Here is a 23,716-nt window from a genome sequence, read left to right on the forward strand (position 1 = left end):
CCACTGCTAACCGGCCTCTGCAGGAGACACTCAAACACTCAAAGGCAGGTCTGGCTCAGTCTCTGTGGGGTCCCTGGGTCCCAGTGTGCACAAGGTTTTTTTTGAGCCCTCCGAGCGTCTCTGGAGGGTATGGGGTTTGATTCTAAACACTATTTTGCCCCTCATACCATCTTTTGGGGGCTTCTCCTTTGCCTTTGGACATGAGGTATCTTTTTGGCAGAATCCAACATTCTCCTGTCAATGGTTGTTCAGCATCAAGTTGCAGTTTTGGAGTTCTCACAGGAGAACATGAGTGCACGTCCTTCTACTCTTTGATTGATTCCTGTGCTCATTTACACATCTGAAGGTTGTCAGGAGGCCAGCAGATTCTACACACTAGGGGGACCAGCAGCTTTTAGACACATTCCCTAAGCTTGGATCACACACTTGTCATCAGTTACTTAAGTCAGACTGGTTCCTTCTCACCCTGCAGATCTTGGCGGCCACCACTCGGGATTCTGGCTGTGACAGCTCTACCAACCCAGCTGGGGTTTGGAGTGGGTAGCCTATCCTTTCTCCAGGGGATCTTCCTGACCCAGCAATAGAACTGGGGTCTCCTGCATTTCAGACAGATTCTTTACCAGCTGAGCTACTAGGGAAGCCTCTGTAATATCTTTGAGAACCTTTAAAATGATGGGCAAATCATAATGTCTTATTCTTTACTCTTCTTTTGATTAACAGTGAGGTTGAATGTATTTTCACATACATCTTGGTCACTGATAATTTTTATTTTTGAATCGATTATGTCCTTGGCCCAGGCTTTATGTATGAACTGTTAGTATCATTTTGCTTAATTTTTTTTTTTTTTTTAATTTTGCTGCACCGGGTCTTACTTGCAGCACTCTGAATCTTCCAATTTTCGTTGGCGGCATGGGGGATCTTTAATTGCAGCATATGAACTGTTAGTTTCAGCATGCGAGATTTTTGTTGTGGCTTGTGAACTCGCAGTTGGTGCATGTGGGATCTAGTTTCCTCACTGGGTATTGAACACAGGCCCCTGCATTGGGAGCACAGAGTCTTAGCCACTGGACCACCAGAGAAGTCCCTCATTTTGCTCTTTGATAGACTGTAGTTTTCTTTATGTAAAACTTATATAGCTAAATCTAGAAATCTTTTCATTTGTGAATTATTTCTTCATTTGATGCTTTGAAAGAACTTCCCCAATTCTAGAATTGAGTGACTGTTCACTAAAATGTTTTTCTAGTTTCTTATGATTCATTTTTATGTTTATCTTTTTCTTCCATCTGAAACTTATTTTAGTAAAAGTTATGTGATGAGGCTATAACATTTGTCTTTTGAAAATAAAAATTTTTCGAGAACCACTTAATAAATAATACAACATGAGTTCAAAATGCCAAATTTATAGTATAATAAATTTTATAGGGGCTGAAGTAGAGTGCCATTTTCAAACATCACTTTGATGTTTGAATGTCATTATACTGCATTATTTTTTTGTGAAATTGAAACAATATGTAGAATTTTCTGCAGACAGCTGTGCATAGAGCTTCCCCTTCCCCCCTTAAAAAATAAAGTCTTGTCTTTCCACGTGGCTTAGTAGTTGTATGACTCAAAGTCCTTTTCTCACCGAGCATGCATGTAATCTGTCCTCTGGTTAGCAGCTGTGGTTTCTCCTTGCAGCATCTGTTTTTGTTTGCACCAAAGTGTCTGTGCTCAAAAGGAGTCTTCCATTATTGGTTGCTGCAGGTCACTGAGGTCTGCTTGTTATTGTTTCTCATAACTGTTGGCTTTAAAGCATTTTTATTCACTTTTTTGAATATTTATGTCACTTTTTTCTCTGCACTGTACTTATGGTTAATACTTTAACTCATCATGAAGTAGCTTAGAAATTCTTGAGCTATGCATCTTATTCAATAAGGCTTCAGTGCTATAGACTGATTTTTCATTATCTTGTTCTGAACAACAGCACAATACCCTTTTAGGGAATACTGCATCAAGAAATCACCTGTCTTTGCTGAGGTCATCTGTTGAAAGCAGATGCCAGAGCCATGGGGTTGTCATTTCCCATCAGGTTCCAACATCAGGGTCTAATACTTCAAAGATATTCTCCATTCTTTTATCGACAGACAGCTGTGGTGCCTCCTGTTTTCTTGTTGCTTTTGTTTCTGCTCCTGACACTTCTTTTAGATGAGAAAATAGATAAGGAAGCATTAGTATTTTAGAGCATATTAATCAGATTTTAATTGGCGTCAATTACTGAAAAGCACAGAAAATTTAATTTTTTCATTTTCATGTTGGGAAATAAGTATTTAAGTTAGTTGATTTTATGCACTTTCCTAAAGACATATAATTCTAGCATATATTTTTCATGTAAATAAGAACTGAATATAATAGTCAGTTTTCAGCATTTTATTTTGTACCTTTATGAACATTATGCATCATTGGGTGCAAACTGATAATTTTCCTTTTGTTTCTTTTGCTTATTTCCTCTAGGGATTTAAGAATGTTTACTCATTTCCAATAGCTCTGAGGTAGTGAGGAGCAGTAATTAAGTGATTTGGGCAATCTTTTATAGGTAGTCATGAGTAGAATTAGAATATAGTTCAGATACAGTCTAGTGCTCATCTACTAAATGACAGTTATACCTCATTTTTCAGTCTATAGGACTTCTGTAAACTGTGAGATAAACCCCAAGGATGATGAAGTATTGGTCCCATCACAACATGTTTGTACAAATCACAATTTTAGTCAAACTAAGTGGGGGTAATTTTTTTTTTTTTTTTGCATAGCTCCTTTCACCAAAGTGTTATAATCTGAACTGATAATATTTGGTGCTAGGAGGGAGCAATAATTAGAATTTCTTAGAGGTGGTATCGGATTGGCTTTTAACCTACTCTAACATGTAGTACCTGATTCATGGTCCTTATGGAATTTTGAATGAGTGATACAGGTTATGATTCAAGTTAGGATGCTGCCTGGGAAATAATGAGACTTGGAAGGTGAGAATGAGGATTTGCCTGCCTCTGTCTCAGACTCTTAAGTGCAGAACTACAGAGAATTTGGTGCTTATGATATTTATTTTACCTTGTATATTTTCTGTGGTGAGGCTGCAACTTCTAATCTCTGGTCAATAAGGAATGTACATGGTAGAGTTGGGAAATAATATTCCATGGGTCTCATGTTTCTACACATCTTGCCAGTGAAGCACTAACAGCCCTTTGTTCAGGACCATCTTTTGGAAGAATGAGATAATTTCTGTCTCCAGAGCAAAGGACAGTTGTGCTTATTATCAAGAAAAATAATGTTTCTTTTTGAACACAGTGCAGGCATATATACTGTCTATTATAAAAGATTTGAGTTCCCTTAGTTCGGAGTTCCTCGTCTGTAATGTGGTGTATTGTATGTGCAGGTATCCATCTATACCCATGTATGTTGCCCCAGTGATATTTGGGGAGCAAGAGGAACTGCTACAGATATGCTGGTCATGCCACTTGCTGTGCTGTGAGTAATTAAGTCCTTTGACTCACACAGGGATTTCATGCCTTCTGCCAGCACCCATTAAAGTGTGTTAGGCTGGCTTGTTGGCTGACAAGTCGGTTGAAATTTCAGATCCTTTAGAGTTCTTGACAAGTACTCAACAGAATGGTTTTGCCTATAAGATGTTACAAACCTTTTGAAGAAACTTGTTTAATTTTCTTTAATCCTTGTTAATTGAGTTGGTTATAATATTGAAAAATTAATAAGGGTCCTGTCTTTTAAGGAGCCAAGAAAGCTGTGTGTTGGCTCAGACTAAGCAGTTCCGAAATGCTAAATTGGGAACAGCTGAAAGTTTATAATGTGCATTATTTTCTTAACTAAATATTGGGGCTTGAAGTAAGATTTTTGTTCTGCTTCCTATTGCATGAAGAAACCTAGGATATGAATGTAGTTAGAGATTTAGAATTTCTTTGACTCTACTTTGGGGTTCCAATGGAACAGAATATTTGAAATCTGGGACAGGAAGTCACAATGCATAATGTGTTGGAGGAATGGACGAGCACACATAGAACATGGACTTTGAAGTCACATCTGAGTTGGGAACCTCTGTGCTGTCAATTATTACTAGTTGTTTTTTAACATTAGACATGCCATTCAATATGTCTTTGATTCATGTGTATAATGAGGGGTAGTGGCTACCTCATAAGGTTGTTTTGAAGATTAGAAATAATTGTGCGAAGCCTATAGCTTTCAGATCTAGCATATATGGAAGATGCGTGTTTGTGTTCATGCACGCAAGTGTGTGTATGAGGTATTTGCTTTAGTTCCACTTAGGTTATTGTTGATGTGAATTTACAATTCTGATTTCAAATTATTTCTCTATTTAACTGTCATATTTCTTTAAGCAGAAAATTCTCCATCTCTGTTAATTATGAGCCTGTGTTCTAACAACACCCATCATTTGTTAGACATTTTTCCATAGGTGAAAATGTGACAGTTTTTCAAAGATGATCTAGGATTTTTTTTAAATAAGAGGAACTATAGCAGTCTGTACTATTAAATATCACCCAGAGAAGAGTCATGTATCTTAGTTCATTTTAACAATTTGTGACAAAAGTCATACAGCCTTTTGTACAGTGAATAAGACAAAACTGAAATTAGTATAGTATAATAGTATACTTTCTGAAAATAATTTTCTATACCTCGGCAGAAATAATAGCCAATGGGCCAAGAATTGTATTTGGTGACAGATGGAACCATCTGTGGCTCTTGTGGCTGCAGCTTGGGAGGCAGCAAACAGATTTCCATTCCATCTGACTCCTTTTCTCCCTTCTCTAGCTTTTTTGACCTCTGAAACTTGAGTGATACAGAACATAATTTAGATCAGATTATTTAAAATGATCTATTAACGTCTCTAACAGGCTCCCAGCAGTTTTACAAGGAGCAGTTTGAAGGAAGGCAGGAAACAGTACACAGCAGTCTGTCTACTGTTGAGTTATTGCCAATACTGCTTGATATGATTTATAATAAAAACTAAGATGAAACCTAGTTCACTGGTGATACAGGTTTTTATCCTCAAGGATACTTATTAATTGAGTTATCACCTTACTACTTAAGAAAAAAAATGTACAACTCTTTAATAATATTTTTGCAGGCATTTTCTCATTAATTCTGATAAACTATTTTTGAGAAATGTGTTTGTTTCCTGTGGCTGCTGTAACAAATGACCCATAAACTTGGTGATTTGAAACAACAGATATTTACTCTCTTATAGTTCTTGAGACCAGAAGTCCAAAATAAGTCTTGAAGCTAAAATCAAGGTTTCAGCAAGGCTATAAACCCTCTGGAGACTCTCAGAGAGAATCCACTCCTCACCTCTTCCAGCGTCTGGTAACTGCTGGCATAACGTGACCTCATCACTCCAGTGTCTGCCTCCATCTTCACATGGCCTTTTCCTCAATGTGTCTCTCGTTTCCCTCTGTTGTCCTCCTATAAAGATATGTGCGATGGCATTTAGCACCCACCTGGATGATGCAGGATAATCTCCACTGCAAGACAATTGTATCTGCCAAAAAGTTTTACCATATAAGCTAACATTGACAGGTTCCAGGAACTAGGACCTGATATCTTTGAGGGCCACCATTCAGCTCACTACAGGAAGATAAAGAGCAGAATTTAATTTCTTTTCTTGTGTGTATGTGGGAAAGGTGAAACATTTTTACAATTGTCTTTTCCCAAGTCTTACTTGTCCCCTAAGAAGGTAGACTTTAAAGCTGTTGTGAAATGAATCTCACCATCAGGAAGGAATTAAAAGTTTGTTTTCCATCTTTAGATGGAACCATATTAAATAAAATACCAATTTTGCATGTATTTCTTGAGTATAATATGTTCTTTCTTTATATTATTCTAGTTGCCTTAGTGCATGTGTTCATTAAATGATTTTTAATGTTATAAAATCTTATTTAATTGTACATCACAAGATAAAAAAATTAAATCAGAGGTTAAATTTTATCCATTATATCTATGCAAATTTTAATTTTTACTTTTTTGAAGGAAAATACGAGATGCTGTTAGTGTGAGATAGATCAAGAAATTAAAATATAGATTGTTTTGTGTTATTGCCTACCTTTGCCTCTATGGTTGTATTTTTCTTTTGGCACTGTTATTCTGTTTACCCCATTCTTAGAAAAGATGTTTATACAGATTTAAAATATTGGAAAAGCCTAAATCAACTATACTCCAATTAACAAGTAAACAAATAAACAATGAAACGAGCCCCCTAAAATAAAACAAAACGAAAAAGAAAAAAATATCTGAAAAAGCCTAGAACAAGATTTTCTTAGAGGCTTTATAATGGCTTGAGTTTTAATTTTGACTTTATTATGCTTTTTTGCTTTACTCAATTATACTAGAAAAATAATTGTAATTTTAAGTGATGTTTACTGAATAAATGTATTAGCTCATTCAGAAAATAGTTTATGAATGAAAATTTATTTAAATTCCCTAAGGGAACTCATAATATTACTTTGTAATTTAACTGAGTCTTGTTTTTGGAGGGGAAGGAAGATAAAGCATTACACAATAATAAATATATAAATTATTAAAATAATACTTTGATATTATTTGAATTATTAAAACCATTGGTTATTAATACTGATATTTTTTCTTTTTCTCCAATTGCTTCTTTGAATGTTCTCTTTTTTATGGTTCTTGTATTTTCTCTTGACTATTTCTTTTTAGTTTCCTCTGCTTGCTCTTTTTTTTTTCTCTGCTCAACTTATAAACATTGGTCTTCTGGGTGACCCAGTATTGAATTTCTTTTTGACTTAGTACTCTGATTTTAGGTAATGTCTTCCATTTCTATGATTTTATACTACTAACCATATTCCCACAACTTTCAATTTTATGTATCCATCCCAGACCTCATGTATGAGATCCAGAATGATCTGATTAACTGGCCATTTGACAATCCCTTATTGGATATCTTTCAGATATTGCAGTTTGTACAAATGTAAAATTGAACCCTTGATTCTATCCTGTGCTTCAAAAAGCAAAACAAAGCCGTATAGCAAAAATAAGAATAAAAATCCTGTTCCACCTCTCACTTTTCTGTTAAGTAGCATCATTTAGTTGCCTAAGCCAGAATTCTGGATTCCATTCTTTTTTTTTTTTAATTATTTATTTTTTAATTGAAGAATAATTGCTTTACAAAATGTTGTTGTTTTCTGTTAAACTCAACATGAATCAGCCATAGGTAAACATATGTCCCCTCCCTCTTGAACCTCCCTCCCATCTCCTTCCCCTTCCCACCCCTCTAGGTTAATACAGAGCCCCTGTTTGAGTTTCCTGAGACATATAGCAAATTCCCATTGGCTATCTATTTTACATATGGTAATGTAAGTACTCTCTCCATACATCTCATCCTCTCCTCCCCTCTGCCCGTGTCCATAAGTCTGTTCTCTATGTCTGTTTCTCTATTGCTGCCCTGCAAATAAATTCTTCAGTACCATCTTTCTAGATTCTGTATATATGCGTTAGTATACAATATTTATCTTTCGCTTTCTGACTTATTTCACTCTGTATAACAGATCTACCTATTTTGAAAAATACTCCTTTATATTGTGGTGAATGCATATCATGAGATCTATCCTTTTAAGATAGATGGGTTCATCTACCTCATTAGAACTGACTCAAACGCGTTCCTTTTTATGGCTGAGTAATATTCCATTGTGTAAATGTACCACAACTTCTTTATCCATGTATCTGTCAATGGACATCTAGGTTGCTTCCATGTTCTAGCTATTGTAAATATTGTAAATAGTGCTGCAGTGAACATTGGGGTACATGTGTCTTTTTCAATTTTGATTTCCTCAGGGTATATGCCTAGGAGTGAGATTGCTGGGTCATATGGTGGTTTTATTCTTAGTTTTTTAAGGAATCTCCATACCATTTTCCATAGTGGTTCTATCAATTTGCATTCCTGCCAACAGTGCAAGAGGGTTCCCTTTTCTCCACACCTTCTCCAGCATTTATTGTTTGTAGACTTTTTGATGATGGCCATTCTGACCCGTGTGAGGTGATACTTCGTAGTTTTGATTTGCATTTCTCTAATGATGAGAGATACTGAGCATCTTTTCATGTGTTTGTTAGCCATCTGTATGTCTTCTTTGGAGAAATGTCTGTTTAGGTCTTTTTCCCACTTTTTGATTGGGTTGTTTGTTTTTCTGGTATTGAGTTGTATGAGCTGCTTGTATATTTTGGAAATTAATTGTCAGTTGTTTCATTTGCTGTTATTTTCTCCCATTCTGAGCATTGTCTTTTCATCTGGCTTATAGTTTCCTTTGCTGTGCAAAAGCTTTTAAGTTTAATCAGATTCTACTTGTTTACTTTTGTTTTTATTTACATTCTCTAGGAGGTGGGTCATAGAGGATCTTGCTTTGATTTATGTCATCAAGTGTTCTGCCTATGTTTTCCTCTAAGAATTTTATAGTTTCTGGTCTTACATTTAGGTCTTTAATCCATTTTGAGTTTATCTTTGTGTATGGTGTTAGTGTTCTAATTTCGTTTTTTGCATGTAGCTGTCCAATTTTCCCAGCACCACTTAATGAAGAGGCTAACTTTGCCCCATTGTATATTCTTGCCTCCTCTGTCAAAAGTAAGGTACCCATAGGTTTGTGGGTTTATTTCTGGGCTTTCTATCTTGTTCCATTGATCTATATTTCTGTTTTTGTGCTAGTACCTTACTGTCTTGATGACTGTAGCTTTGTAGTATAGTCTGACATCAGGAAGGTTGATTCCTCCAACTCCATTCTTCTTTTTCAAGACTGCTTTGGCTATTCGGGGTCTTTTGTGTTTCCATATGAATTGTGAAATTTTTTGTTCTGGTTCTTGGTAATTTGATAGGGATCTCATTGAATCTGTAGATTGCATTTGGTAGTTATAGTCATTTTCACAATGTTAATTCTTCCTACCCAGGAACATGGAATATCTCTCCATCTGTTTATGTCATTTTTGATTTCTTTCATTAGTGTTTTATAATTTTTTGTATGCAGTTCTTTTGTCTCCTTAGGTAGGTTTATTCCTAGATATTTTATTACTTTTGTTGCAGTGGTGAATGGGATTGATTCCTTAATTTCTCTTTCTGATTTTTCATTGTTAGTATATAGAAATACAAGTGATTTCTGTGTATTGATTTTGTATCCTGTGACTTTGCTAAATTCACTGATTAGTTCTAGTAATTTTCTGATAGTTTCTGTAGGGTTTTCTATGTATAGTATCATGTCATCTGCGAACAGTGAGAACTTTACTTCTTCTTTTCTGATCTGGATCCCTTTTATTTCTTTTTCTTCTTTGATTGTTGTAGCTAGGGCATCCAAAATTATGTTGAATAATAGTGGTGAGAGTGGACACCCTTGTCTTGTTCCTGATCTTAGGGGGAATGCTTTCTGCTTTGCACCATTAAGAATAATGTTTCCTTTGGGCTTATCATATATGGCCTTTACTCTGTTGAGGTAGGTTCCTTCTGTGCCCATTTTTTTAAGAGTTTTAGTCATAAGTGGGTACTGAATTTTGTCAAAGGCTTTTTCTGCATCTATTGAGATTATCATATGGTTTTTATCTTTCAATTTGTTAATTTGGTGTATCACATTGATTGATTTGTATATATCGAAGAATCCTTGCAACTCTGGGATAAACCCAACTTGATCATGGTGTATGAGCTTTTTAATGTGTTGTTGAATTCTGTTTGCTAGAATTTTGTTGAGGATTTTTGCATCTATGTTCATTGGTGATATTGGCCTGCAGATTTCTCTTTTTGTGTTGTCCTTGTCTGGTTTTGGAATCAGGGTGATGGTGGCTTTGTAGAATGAGTTTAGAAGTGTTCCTTCCTCTGCAGTTTTTTGAAAGAGTTTTAGAAGGATAGGCATTAGCTTTTCTCTAAATGTTTGATAGAACTCACCTGTGAAGCCATTTAGTCCTGGGCTTTTGTTCTTTTGGGAGATTTTTGATCAAAGTTTCGATTTCAGTGCTTGTAATTGGGTTGTTCATAATTCCTATTTCTTGCTGGTTCAGTCTAGGAAGATTGAGCTTTTCTACAAATCTGTCTATTTCTTCCAGGTTATCCATTTTGTTGCCACATAGTTGTTCATGGTAGTCTCTTACAATCCTTTGTATTTCTGCATTGTCTGTTGTAACCTCTCCTTTTTTATTTCTAATTTTGCTGATTTGATTTTTCTCTCTTTTTTTCTTGATGAGTCTGGCTAAAGGTTTGTCAATTTTGTTTATCTTCTCAAAGAACCAGCTTTTAGTTTTATTAATCTTCACTAATTAATAATTAGTAAATCTTTACTAATTAATAATCTTTACTAATTTTTCCTTTATTTCTTTTTCATTTATTTCTGCTCAGATATTTATGATTTCTTTCCTTCTGCTAATCTTGGGGTTTTTTGGTTCTTCTTTTTCCAGTTGTTTTAGGTATAAAGTTAGGTTGTCTATTCGATGTTTTTCTTGTTTCTTGAGGTAGGGTTGTATTGCTATAAACTCCCCTCGTAGAACTGTTTTTGCTGCATACCATAGGTTTTGAGCTGTCATGTTTTCATTGTCATTTGTTTCCAGAATATTTTTGATTTCCCTTTTGATTTCCTCAGTAACCTGTTCATTATTTAGAAATGTATTATTTAGTCTCCATGCGTTTGTGTTTTACAGTTTTTTTTTCTGGTAATTGATATCTAGTCTCATAGCATTGTGGTTGGAAAAGATGCTTGATACAATTTCAGTTTTCTTAAATTTACTGAGGTTTGATTTGTGACCCAAGATGTAGTCTATCCTGGAGAATGTTCCAGGTGCACTTGAGAAGAAGGTGTATTCTTCTGCATTTGGATGGAATGTCCTGAAGATGTCAGTGAAATCCATCTCATCTAATGTATCATTTAAGATGTGTTTCCTTATTAATTTTCTGTTTTGGTGAACTGTCCATTGGTAAGTGGGGTGTTCAAAGTCTCCTACTATTATTGTGTTACTGTCAATTTCTCCTTTTATGTCTGTTAGTGTTTGTCTTATGTAGTGAGCTACTCTTATGTTGGGTGCATAGATATTCACAATTGTTATGTCTTCCTCTTGGATTGATCCCTTGATCATTATGTAGCGTCCTTCCTTATCTTTTGTAGTATTCTTTATTTTGAGATCTACTTTTTCTGATATGAGGATTACTACTCCAGCTTTCTTTTGCTTTCCATTTGCATGGAATATATTTTTCCATCCTCTCACTTTCAGTCTATATGTGTCTTTAGGTCTGAAGTGGGTTTCTTGTAGACAGCATGTATATGAGTCTTGTTTTTGTATCCATGCAACCAATCTGTGTCTTTTGGTTGGAGCATTTAATCCATTTACATTTAATTATTGATATATATCTTCCTATTGCCATTTTTTTTAAATTGTTATGGGTTTGTTTTTGTAGATCTTCTCTTGTGTTTCCTGACTATATAAGTCCCTTTATCATTTGTTATAAAGTTGATTTGGTGGTACTGAATTCTCTTAACTTTTGCTTATCTGAAAAGCTTTTAATTTCTCCATCAGTTTTGCATGAGATCCTTGCTGACTAGAGTAATCTTCGTTGTAGAATTTTCCCTTTCAGTACTTTAACTATATCCTGCCATTCCCTTCTGGGCTGTAGAGTTTCTGCAGAAAGATCAGTATAACCTGTTCAAAAATTTTGTCATACCCTTTCTATTTCTCTTTTTTTTCTGGGACCCCTGTAATTCAAATGTTGGCGTGTTTAATATTGTCCCAGTGGTCTCTGAGTCTTATCTTCAGTTCTTTTCTTTCTTTTTACTTTATTCTGCTCTTTAGCAGTTATTTCCACCATTTTATCTTACAGCTCACTGATCTGTTCTTCTGCTTCAGATATTCTATTGATTCCTGCTAGAGTTTTTTTAATTTCAATAATTGTGTTCTTTTTCTCAGTACGTTTACTCTTTAATTCTTCTAGGTCTTTGTTAATTGATTCTTGCATTTTCTTCATTCTATTTTCTAGGATTTTGATCATCTTTACTATCATTATTCTGAATTCTTTTTCAGATAGTTTGCCTATTTCCTCTTCATTTATTTGGACTTCTGTGTTTCTAGTTTGTTCCTTCATTTGTGCAGCATTTCTCTGCCTTTTCATTATTTTTTTAAAAACTTACTGTGTTTGAGGTCTCCTTTTCCCAGCCTTCAAGGTTAAATTCTTTCTTCCTTTTGGTTCCTGCCTGTCTAAGGTTTGTTCAGTGGTTTGTGTAGGCTTCGTGTAGCATGAGATTTGTGCTGAGTTTATTATTTTTTTTTTGATGGGCAGGGCTGAGTGAGGTGGTAATCCTGGCTGCTGCTGATTGGGTTTGTATTTTTATCTTGTTTGTTGTTTGGATGAGTAGTAGCACAGGGTGCTACTGGTAGTTGGGTGATATTGGGTCTTGTATTCAACTGGTTTCCTTTGTGGGAGTTCTCACTATTTGATATTCCCTTGGGTTAGGAGTTCTCTGGTAGTCTAGGGTCTTGGAATCAGTTCTACCACTCTGAAGGCTCAGGACTTGATCTCTGGCGAGGAACAGAGATTCCACAGGTGGTTTGTTATGGCATTAAGTGAGATTAAAACAGATACCCCAAAATGAGAAACGCAAGATGATCCCCAGACAAATGTCAGTTACAAAATCATGAAAATAATAATCAAAATAGTGGAATATGCACATATACATATACACACATAAGCAAAATCAAAATAGTCCAACAAAAATAAGGTATAATAGATTGACCCAGTGAACAATGGAAACCAAAAGTGATATCCACCAGTTAAGAACAAAATTAACTGAAACACAAACTAGAAAACAAAGCTAAAGCAAGGTGCCAACTGGGGAATAAAGCAATGAAAACAAAACTAACAAATATGGTGAGAAAAAAGAAAGGAAATAAAGGAAAGAAAGAGTAGATATGCAAATTAAATTAGATAAAGAAAATTTATTTTATTAAAAATTAACTGCAAGGGGGAGAGGAACAGTAGAAAAAGCAAACAAAGGAATAAATGTAGAAAAAATAATAGGTTTAAGAAATTTAAAAATTAAAATTAAAAAAAAGAGAGAGAAAAAAAGAAAACTCCACAGAACTGCAAAAGGCCAACATAGAGGTAGAGGTTTATAACAGGAATAAAAAGTGTGATTGAAAAAAAAAACTCAAAAACTTAATTATATTTCATAGTGCTAATAAAATCAACAACTACAATAGAGGGAAAAAAAGGAAAGAAAAAAAAACCCAAAGAAACTACAGAACAAGTCAAAATATAAGAAGAATAAATGTTTTTCTTGAGTCACTGCTGTCAGAGTCCTTTCCTTCTCTGGGAGTCACAGTCCACCTCGCCTCCCTATAATGCCCTCCAGCACTGTGCTGGTCTCTGGATCTGCAATGGGGGCAGCTCAGACTGTAATCTGGTCCTACTCCTGTGCGTTCTTGCCTCCAATGTCCACAGCTATCAGAACTAGTGCATTTTCTCTTGTGGGAACTCGCAATGTCCTTTTATGTATTCCATAGACACAGGCTGCCTAGTTGATCATGTGGATTTAATCTGTAGCTTGTACCACTGGTGGGAAGGTTTTGGGTCTTCTTCCTTAGCCACACTGCCTCTGGGTTTCAATTGTGGTTTTATTTCTACCTGTGTATGTGGGTCGTTCACTGGGGTTTGCTCCTGAGGCTGCCCTGAAGACTTTGTGTCTGCGCCATTGAGGGTTAAGCATGAAGGTGGCACAGCTTCTTGGGTTGCAGGGACCCTGGCCGTGCCAAGTGTACAGGGACACAGACTGCCTCAGCCACAGGATTTATGGCCCTATCAGAGTCTTTTTTTTTTTCAAGCCTCTGGTAGTTGGTGATCAGAAGGCCTCTTTGGCTAGTCTTTCTCCATAGCTCCACCTGTTCAGGCACTTAGAGGGCTCCCTTGTCTGGGGTCCTTCTCTGTTGTTTGGTGCATCAGGTGCTTGATGGGCCAGCCTGTCTGTTGTTCAGTTACTGATGCTGGCCTGTGGGGAGAGAGAGGCTGTGGTGATGGCTCCACCCCCTATGCATGACTCAGCAGTATTGCCTTGCTTCCATGGCTGTCTGGCTTTCCTCCACAGGCATTTCCCACCACAGTCTCCTCCTTCAGGTCCCCTTGGTCCGTCTCTCTGCAGTCAACAGCAGCCCTCACCCTGGGATTTCTCTACAATCCCTATGCTCCAGCTCCCGGCTGCTGCGCCTTCTAGGGGGCCTGCATCCCTTTCCGGAGTACGTATGGCTGCAGCAAGGACTGTCTGATTCTCATTCCATTTAGGCTACCACAGATAGCTGCTTCACTCTCAGCCTTAAATGTTTCTCCTGTGACCCAGACAATTGCCTTGATGTGGGAATTGGACCCCTGTTTCATTTCCCCCACCCACTGAGGGCAGGTCCAGTCCTACTAACACTCTTGTTTTTCCCCCTAGTTCCTTCATCCTACTGAGCTTTGCTTGGTTCTATATATTCTTTTCTGGTGGTCAGGTACTCCTGTTAGCTCTCAGCTGGTGTTTTGCAAGCACTTCTATCCTACTTCTCTGCCATCTTGTTCTCCCCCTAGTCTTCTCTGGGTTCCTTTCTTGATTACTGTCTCTTATTTATCCCACATAGACAATTACTTGCCCAATTCCTGTAAGTACTAATATCAAAATATATTTCAAATTCTATTTTTTATCTTTATTCTTGCCATCTCCATGCAAGCTACCGTCATCTAATTCTAGGGCCACTGTATTATTTGAGTACTTACTAAATATTACACAGAATAACAAACTGGGCAGAATTGTTTTTAGGATTTCAAATTAACTGTAAGCGGTAATTTTCAACTCCTAGAGTTCTGAAGTTACAAGGATAAGAGGTAAAAGTCAAATGTAAAAGAAATATTCTAAACTAAAAAAAAAGAAGTCTTAATTTTTCCCCCTCAATAGAACTGCATGATGCCTGGGTATCTAGAGGAGGTGAGCCAGTAAATTGAAAACTTCTATTTCAGATTCAGATTTTGATTTCTAATAATTCTGTCTATCCTTTTATTTAGTTATTCAGAGTCTTTTGGTGAGAAGAAAAAGAATCCAAATTAACTTTTATATTATATAATCATAACTAATGTTTTCTTTAGCCAGTTACAAAATTTTGCATTAGGTGAATGAGTGTGTGCATGTATACATACATACATAAAAACATACATGTATATTAATTTTCTGAATAGCAAATTATTATACTGCTAAATAAATAGGTCTCATCCCTCAGAGTGAGGAATTTTAGTGTTGGTAGGAAGCTGTTCTTATGTGGGCAGACCAGATGCTAAATGAGGTACAGTGGCCTAAGATACACCATAGATGTTCTTCTTTTAACTTTTTATTTTATATTGGAGTATAGCCAGTTAACAATGTTATGATAGTTTCAGGTGGACAGTAAAGAGACTCAGCTGTACATATACATGTATCCATTCTTCCCCAAACTCCTCTCCTATCCAGGCTGCTACGTAACATTGAGCAAAGTTCTCTGTGCTATACAGTAGGTCCTTGTTGGTTAACCATTTAAAATATAGGAGAGTGTACATGTTGATTCCAAACTCCCTAACTGCATAGATGTTCTTCTTGATAAAGGTAAATGATAGTCTTATGTTTTTAACCAAATAAGTATAATGAAGTAGTGTTAGCAAAGTAAGTATGTGTGCATGCGTGCTAAGTTGCTTCAGTCATGTCTGACTCTTTGTGACCCTATGGACTGTAGCCCTCCAGGCTCCTCTGTCCATGGGATTCTCCAGGCAAGAACACTGCAGTGGGTTGCCATTTCCTTCTCCAGGGAATCTTTCCCACCCGGGGATCAAACTTGCATCTCTTAAGTCTCCTGCATTGCAGATGGGTTCTTTACCACTAGCAGCACCTGGGAAGCCCTTAGCAAAGTATATTCCTATGATAAGATAGCTGATTTGATAATTGTTTGGGCAGAAGTTCTCAACAAGGGTGGGAGGGTTTATATTCCATGGGACGTTTTTTGACTACCATGACTAGAGGGTGTTAACTGGCATCTAGTAGATAGATGTTAGGGATGTTGCTTAATATCCTACAATGCCCATGATAGCCCCATACAACAAATTGCTGTATAACGCAAAAAGTCAATAATACTTTGGTTGAGTTTTTTCCAACCTGCCACATGATATCCTAAGTATTTTTCAAAATTTCATTTAACAAAGTGTCAGTAGATGTATAACAGTTATAATAATTCCGTTTTTGTGTGTGTGCGTGTGAAAACTTAAGTGAATAGAATTATTTGTTTGTACTTGGGATAGTTTAGGAGAGGAAGGAATCAAGTGTAAATGCCAAGTTTCTGGCTTGAGCAGCTCATGAGGAGAATGTTGGTGACATTATCTAAAGTGAGAGAAACAGATATGTGGAAGAAGATCTTCAGTTAAGATTTTGCATTTGCAGAATTTGAGGTACCTGAGAGATACGAAGAGGAAGTCCTAAAGATTAGCACATAAGTGTTCAAACATGTATTTAATTTGAAATTGTCAGTATATGAATAGTAACCCTAGTTTTGGATTAAATCATCTAATAGAGTATGTCTTAATGAAAGAGTACCTTATATCAGAGTCCTTAGGAATAAAAACATTCACAGAGTGGGTAGAGGAGAATCTAGCAAGAGACTTAGTAGCAAGCCAGGGAGATAATAGGAAATGATCCAGAAGTGTAGTTTTCCAGGCCAAGAGAAGAGAAATATTTCCAAATCGATGAGTGGTGGTTGATATGGAGGCTGTTGGTGACCTTGGTGGATGTAAAAATGAATAGAAGGCAGATTATACTGGGTTGAAAAGCCCATGTTAAGTATGAAATAAAGTTATGCTGTAGATTTATTTAAGTTTTGCTGTAAAGGAGGATGAGGTGGATGGAGGGGGATGTGGGATCAGGGAAGGTTTTATTCATGTTTCTAAATATCAGAGAGAACTCTTCATTGGTATTTTTTTTTTTTTATTTTTTATATGTGTTAATATATGCCATTTGTTTTTTTTTTTTTTAATAAATTTATTTATTTTAGTTGGGGGCTAATTACTTTACAATATTGTAATAGTTTTTGCCATACATTGACATGAATCAGCCATGGGTTTACATGTGGTCCCCTTCATGGACCCCCCACCCACCTCCCTCCCCATCCCATCCCTCTGGGTCATCCCATTGCCCCAGCCCTGAGCCCTTGTCTCATGCATCGAACATGGAATGGTGTTCTGTTTCACATATGATAATATACATGTTTCAATGCTATTCTCCCAGAACATCCCACCCTCACCTTCTCCCTCAGAGTCCATAAAATTGTTCTATGCATCTGTGTCTCTTATTCTGTCTCGCATATAGGGTTATTGTTACCATCTTTCAAATTCCATATATATGCATTAGTATACTGTATTGGTGTTTTTCTTTCTGGCTTACTTCACTCATATAATGGGCTCCAGTTTCATCCATCTCAATAGAACGGTATTTTAAAAGATAATGTTTAAAGATATTGAAGTATATCAAGTGCAGTTTGTTAATGAACAGACTTTCTATGAGTATATTTCTATGTATTTTTTGCCTTCAAGATGAAGGCAAAAGGTCAAGGTCAGTATTTTGAATAGTTGGTTGGATTCTCAGTGATTTAGCAAGTATGTTAATAGTTCTGTTAATTACCACAAATGTAGATGTATGTTTGACATGCAGACATTACTTTTATTTTTCAGATCTTTCAAGAAATCGTTTTACAGAAATTCCTTCTGAGGTCTGGTTATTTGCACCTCTTGAAACATTAAATTTATATCATAATTGCATCAAAACCATTCCTGAAGCCATTAAAAACCTGCAGATGTTAACATACCTTAACATTAGGTAAGGAAACAATTTTGGGGGGAATAAATTTTGTTGTTTTAATACAGTTCTAATTCTTTTTAGTTGCAAAGGAATGTAATTGGTTTGGCTATGTAACCTATGTCTCAACAGTATTTCATTTGTATTTTCTATTTGTCCACATTACTTTATAGGCTTTTGGTCTTGTTCTTGAGAGCAGTGCTTCTCAAACTTCAATGCCCACAGGAACCAGATGCAGATTCTGATTTCATAGGCCAGCATTTCTAACAACTCTCTGGTAATGCCCATGCCTGCTGGTCCTTAGGTCGCTTTGAGTACCAAGGCTTTAGACCAGAAATATTTTGCTGAAATCATAGCACCACAACACAGGTTTATTTATCAGCATCCCCAATTAAAGTGGAACATTATAAAGAAACAGTTCTTGAGTTATATTTTTCACTCTTGTGACTTCTTGTTGTTACCTCAAGGATGGATAGATTGGATTGGGATTATTGGAAGGTTAGGAAGTGGATAATAGTTGATGTTGATAATAAGTTCTTACTGTGTGCCAAGCAGTGTTAGAAATACTTTACCCATATTGCCTCATCTCATCTTCACAACATTTTCAGATATGTGGTTATTATCCCTGCACTGCAGATGAGGAAACTGAAAGCACAGAGGTTAACTGTTTGCTCAAAATTACACATACTGCAACTGGTAGAGCCAAGATTCTAATCAAAGCAGCAGTATGGCTGTAGAACTCTCAATCTTAGCTTTATGCTGTTTTTATAATAGACTGAACATTGAATAAGTATAGGAAAAAAATTGACTTACTGAATGAATGACAGTGAAGGGAAACTGGTATATTGTGACTTAATTTTAGAATCTTATTTTTATGTTTTGAATTATATGGGAAAACTTCTTCCTTAATGAAGTTACTTGTCTAAATTCTCAAATAGGGAAGTAGTAAAGATAATTAATATACATAAATGATAATGTTCCTTTCTCTGTGATATTTATTATGTATATCTCCTTCAGTGGTGTCACCTGGCAGTACATATTACTTTAACTGAAACCATTTTAACCTTAAAATGTGTGGAGAAATTTCCTTCCATAGATATTGGTCATTTGGGTTTCTCCTTTCTCTAACTGGGTACATAATCTCCTTGGCCTGGCTTGGGAAAGGTTTGAGGAAAGTGAGGTATTTTTAAATTTTTTGTCTTTATTATAATTTTATTTTGTTCTTTTATGGAAAAAGCAATTTGTCAAAAATTGAATTGCATTTATATATTAACATTTATGGTACGTCTTAGAATAGTTTTACTAAAACTTTTTGTGATTCTTTCCCATTTTGATCTCTAAAAGTTGACTTGTAATTTTTGTTTACAGACACAAAAAGTTTTAAATGCACTGTATTAAAATAACACTTGTTCTAATGACTGGCTTCCTTTGGCTATCTCTAAAGCATGTGGCAAAAGTGAAGATTTATGACTATTAACTCTGTATAAAATAGAGAGCTGACTGCTAACTCAATAAACCTGCTTCTTAAGGGAAGAAAAGAAACCAGTTTTTAAACTTTCTTGGTATGAGGGAGGTTAGATTCAGTTTGTATGTGCCATTCTTTTTCCTATTTTTTTTTATTTTGATGAAAAGATTTTGAGAAACTTGTAAAATAATGTTTAGCTTATTCTTTCTTCCTGTATACTATGCTTCTTTTTAGTAGAATCCTCAGGAAAACCCTGTGTGCTCCAGACAGACCACTTTCCGAAGGATTGTACTTGATCCTTAAAGTGCAAGAGTTGTGACAAACACCTAGCATATTTGACATCCCAACAGTCTGGCTAGAATTTCTGGTCTTGGGGCATTAGCCCTTTTTATTAAAGTCTGTGCCATATGATTAAACCAGTCTAGTGTTTCTGGACATCCTCTGCAGGCATAAAATGGTGCAAAAGGGCTTGAAGTCCCTCTCTTGGGGTAACACTGGAGTTCTATGTTATACAAAATGTTATGTACAAGCCTATAAATATCACTTTGAAAAGCTGGGGAAATAATAGCAAATTGCTAATGAATGCTTGATATACTATCAAATGTAGTGGTACTATGTAAATGTAGTGGTACACTTTATATATATTTTGGTAGTAGGATTGTCTTAGTCCATTCATGGCACTATAACAGAATACCATAGACTGGGTGGTTATAAACAACAGAAATTTATTTTTCATAGTTTTGAGGGCTGGAAAGTTCAAGATCAAAGTGCCAACTGATTCAGTGTCTGGTGAAGACCAGTTTCCTGATTTATATAGATGACTGTCTTCTAGCTGAGTCCTTACATGGAGTAAAGAGCAAGGGAGCTCTCTGGGGTCTCTTTTTAAGGCCACTAATTACCTCCCAAAAGCCCCACCTCCATGTACCATCACACTGGGGATTAGGCTTCAACATTATAGTTTAGAGTGGGAAGAACACAAACATTTAGTCTACAGCAGGGATAGTTCGGGTTGGTCTACATTGGCATGCAAATTTGGCCAAAATTAGTTTGAGGGTAAGAGACCCAAAGCCAAATTGACTGAATTTGAATCCTGGTTCTCTCACTTACCAGCTCTGTGACTTTGAGCAGTTTACTAATCTCTTTTAGACTTTTTTTTTTCATCTGTAAAATGGGCATTATGGTAGTATCTATCTTCCTAAAGTAGATTGTTGTGAGGATTAGTCAAGTTAATTCATGTGAGGTACTGTGAACATGGCCTGCTACGTAGTAACAAATGTTAGATGTCCTTATATTTAAATATATCTGCAGAGACCACTCCAGTACTCTTGCCTGGGAAGCTCCATGGACGGAGGAGCCTGGTAGGCTGCAGCCCATGGGGTCGCAAAGAATCGCACACGACTTCACTTTCACTTTCACTTTTCACTTTCATGCGCTGGAGAAGGAAATGGCAAGCCACTCCAGTATTCTTGCCTGGAGAATCCCAGGGATAGAGGAGCCTGGTGGGCTGCCGTCTATGGGGTCGCACAGAGTCGGACACGACTGATGTGACTTAGCAGCAGCAGCAGCAGCAGAGACAGGAATGTTGTATCAACTATGAGCTGAAACAAGGTGCTAGTAGACTGTTCTACCATAAACCTGCAACAAAAGAGAATGGGTTAAGGTTACTACATATTTTTAAAGGTATAATTCTATTCAATCTTTCGTAAATTTGAACACAGTGCATGCAAATTTATCCTTGGAGCCTTCCCCTAGTTAGAGGTGTAGAGGTATTGAATATAGTGAAATTATACCAGAGAGCAAGGTTCTGAGAGTTCTTTAGCTCGGAAGAATTCTGAGAAGACTTCTGAGTTAGAATTTTCTCTAGCTCAGAAAAATTCTGAGTTTTAAGAGCTGGTGATGTGTAGGACAATATTACAGGTCACAGCGCAGGCTTGTGCCTGGGCAAGTGACTTAACCAAATTTAACCTTTAATTTTATTTGTATAATGCAGATAATACCACCTGTCTTGTGAGGTTAATATGAGGATTTAATGAGACAGTGCATGTAAAGATATTAGCCTGTTACAAAGTAAGCATTAATTAAATAATAATTGTTATCTGGTGAAAAATTCTTACTTTTGAAGTGATTTGTTCTTTTTCAACATACTTCATTTCAGACTTATTTCTCATAATGAGACTTTCTTATTCTTTTCAGTCGAAATCTTTTATCAACATTGCCAAAATACCTATTCGATCTTCCCCTTAAAGTTTTGGTCCTCAGTAATAATAAACTCGTATCCATTCCAGAAGAAATCGGGAAGTTAAAAGATTTAATGGAATTGGTGAGTAAAATAGTTGTATTGATTGTATATAATGTGCATAACACATATCTTTATATTTCAGGAGATTAATTCCTTTATGGAATTTGACTCTAATTAAAAGAAGAAAGCTTGGTATATGCCTAAGTTCTCTTTAATGATGTTTTGAGATATCCTTGCTTATATCTGATTTTAGCTCACAACTACAATAAAAACCTTGGTTGTTCCTTAGTCCTAGTGAGATCAGAAGACTTGCTTACAAATTTTAAAAAATATTTTCAAACAAATAAGCAATTGTCTATCCTTTTTGTGGACAGTAAAGTTCTTAGATCAGGAAAAGGTAAGGTTATTTTTTTAAGGTTTTACAGGACTTCAGTGAAGGCTTCAGAGAGAGGAGATAAGAGAGTACAATGCCTACATGCAGCAGAATTAATAAAATGACCTATATCCTCATGTAATTTTTCAACACTTTTGGAATGAAGATAAATGGAAGGAGGCCTTTATATATAATTGATTGTAGAAATATAGGAATAATTTAAAGTAATTACTTTGAACATATCATTTTAGGTATTACAGGACAATGAACTCAGAGAAACATAGTCAAATCTTCAAAACAGTGAGCTATTTTCACATCTTTCTGTTACTTCTACCTTACACAATATACCATGCTGTTTATTTTTTATTTTCTATTTTATCTTGAGTAATGCTTTTCCAATACATAGATTTTTTTCAAGTGTTCATAAATACGATTTTTTATGTGTGGAGGGTGAAAAGTTTTCTTGAGGAATTTATGTACTAGTTTATAATGGGAAATTAATGTACAAATAGAATGTAATGAACAGAAATTTCAGGAATGCCTTTTGTAAAATTCATAAGCATATGCAGTTGTAATGCAAGGAAACTTTCTTGAGTTTAGTCTTGTTATGTTGTAGAACTACAGAATTTTAATATTATAAGAAATCTTGTAAGTAATCAGATAAAATGACTTCCTAACGCAGGAATCCCTGACACATCTAGTTGTATATTTTCAATGATGGACAAATCTTTGTGTTTGTGTATCTGAGGCAGCCCTAATTCTCTTTTGAAAAATTTTGTTAACTTTCTTATTTTGAACTAAGATACATGCTCCATCACTTTTATCCATTGGTCTTGAGACTATCATGTGAAGAAGTATAGATAATGATAACTTTTCCTCCCTTCAGATATTTATAATTTGTTGTGTGTGTGCTCTCCCATTTTGCCAAACTCTAAGACCTGTTTTTCTGTGGCTTAAATATTTTTATTACCTTTATTCTTTTTTATAGTTTCTATATTTCTATTCTTTATTGCCTTTTATTTTTAGCTATTTCTATCCTGAAAACGCTCTGTTTTATTAAAGTGTCTTTTAATGTAACACTCAGAAATGAACAGAAGATGCCAGATGTGATCTAACAAATTCATAATACAAGGGATTCATTACTTTCTTTGACGTGCACACTGTTAACGTTTTTAAAGATTTTATGTACGTTCTCCTTTAAGATTCTGTGACTCTGGGACTTCCCTGATGGTCCAGTGGTTAAGAATTCACCTTGCAATGCAAGGGATGCAGGTTCCATCCTTGATTAGGGAACTAAGATCCCACATGCCATCGAGCAACTAAGCTCATTTGCCACTAGAGAGCTGGAGCGCTGCAAGGGAAGATCCTGCATGATGCAACAAAGATCCTATATCTGCAAATAAGACTGGATGCAGCCAAATAAATAAATATTTTTTAAAAAAGGTTCTATGGCTCTGTAATTTCTTTTTTCTTTCTTTTTCATTCAGTTTTTGACCCTATGTTTTAAATTATATTACATGAGATAGTTTTTGGATAAATGAAATTTCAAAAATATTTAGGATTTTGAGATTTAGTGTAGTATTTTTATTTAAACATAATATTAAAACATATTAATCAATATTTTACTAGCACTGTAAAATTAGTGCACTTCTAACTTTCAAAATCAGTAACAGTGGATAGGTTGGATTAGCATTGCTAATTGATAATTTTATTTTTTATTTTTTTAATTGATAATTTACATCACAGAATTAATTTGTGGATATTACCTGTCATTGGAATGTTTT

At 35.7% G+C, this 23,716-nt stretch overlaps 1 protein-coding gene across 4 annotated transcripts in view; it reads left to right on the forward strand.

Annotated features, from left to right (window-relative positions):
* The window catches only part of LRCH2 (leucine rich repeats and calponin homology domain containing 2), a 101,299-nt gene that overhangs the window by 14,443 nt on the left and 63,140 nt on the right, over positions 1 to 23,716 (forward strand). For all 4 annotated transcript variants that reach the window (XM_081567856.1, XM_081567854.1, XM_081567855.1 and 1 more), the window contains exons 2-3: positions 17,732 to 17,876; positions 21,514 to 21,640. In XM_081567856.1, coding sequence (XP_081423982.1) covers positions 17,732 to 17,876; positions 21,514 to 21,640 — 272 coding nt within the window. The remainder of the gene's footprint in view (positions 1 to 17,731; positions 17,877 to 21,513; positions 21,641 to 23,716) is intronic.

This window comes from Giraffa tippelskirchi, chromosome X, assembly GCF_054371585.1.
Source record: "Giraffa tippelskirchi isolate mGirTip1 chromosome X, T2T-mGirTip1v1.2.pri, whole genome shotgun sequence".
Classification (NCBI taxonomy): domain Eukaryota; kingdom Metazoa; phylum Chordata; class Mammalia; order Artiodactyla; family Giraffidae; genus Giraffa; species Giraffa tippelskirchi.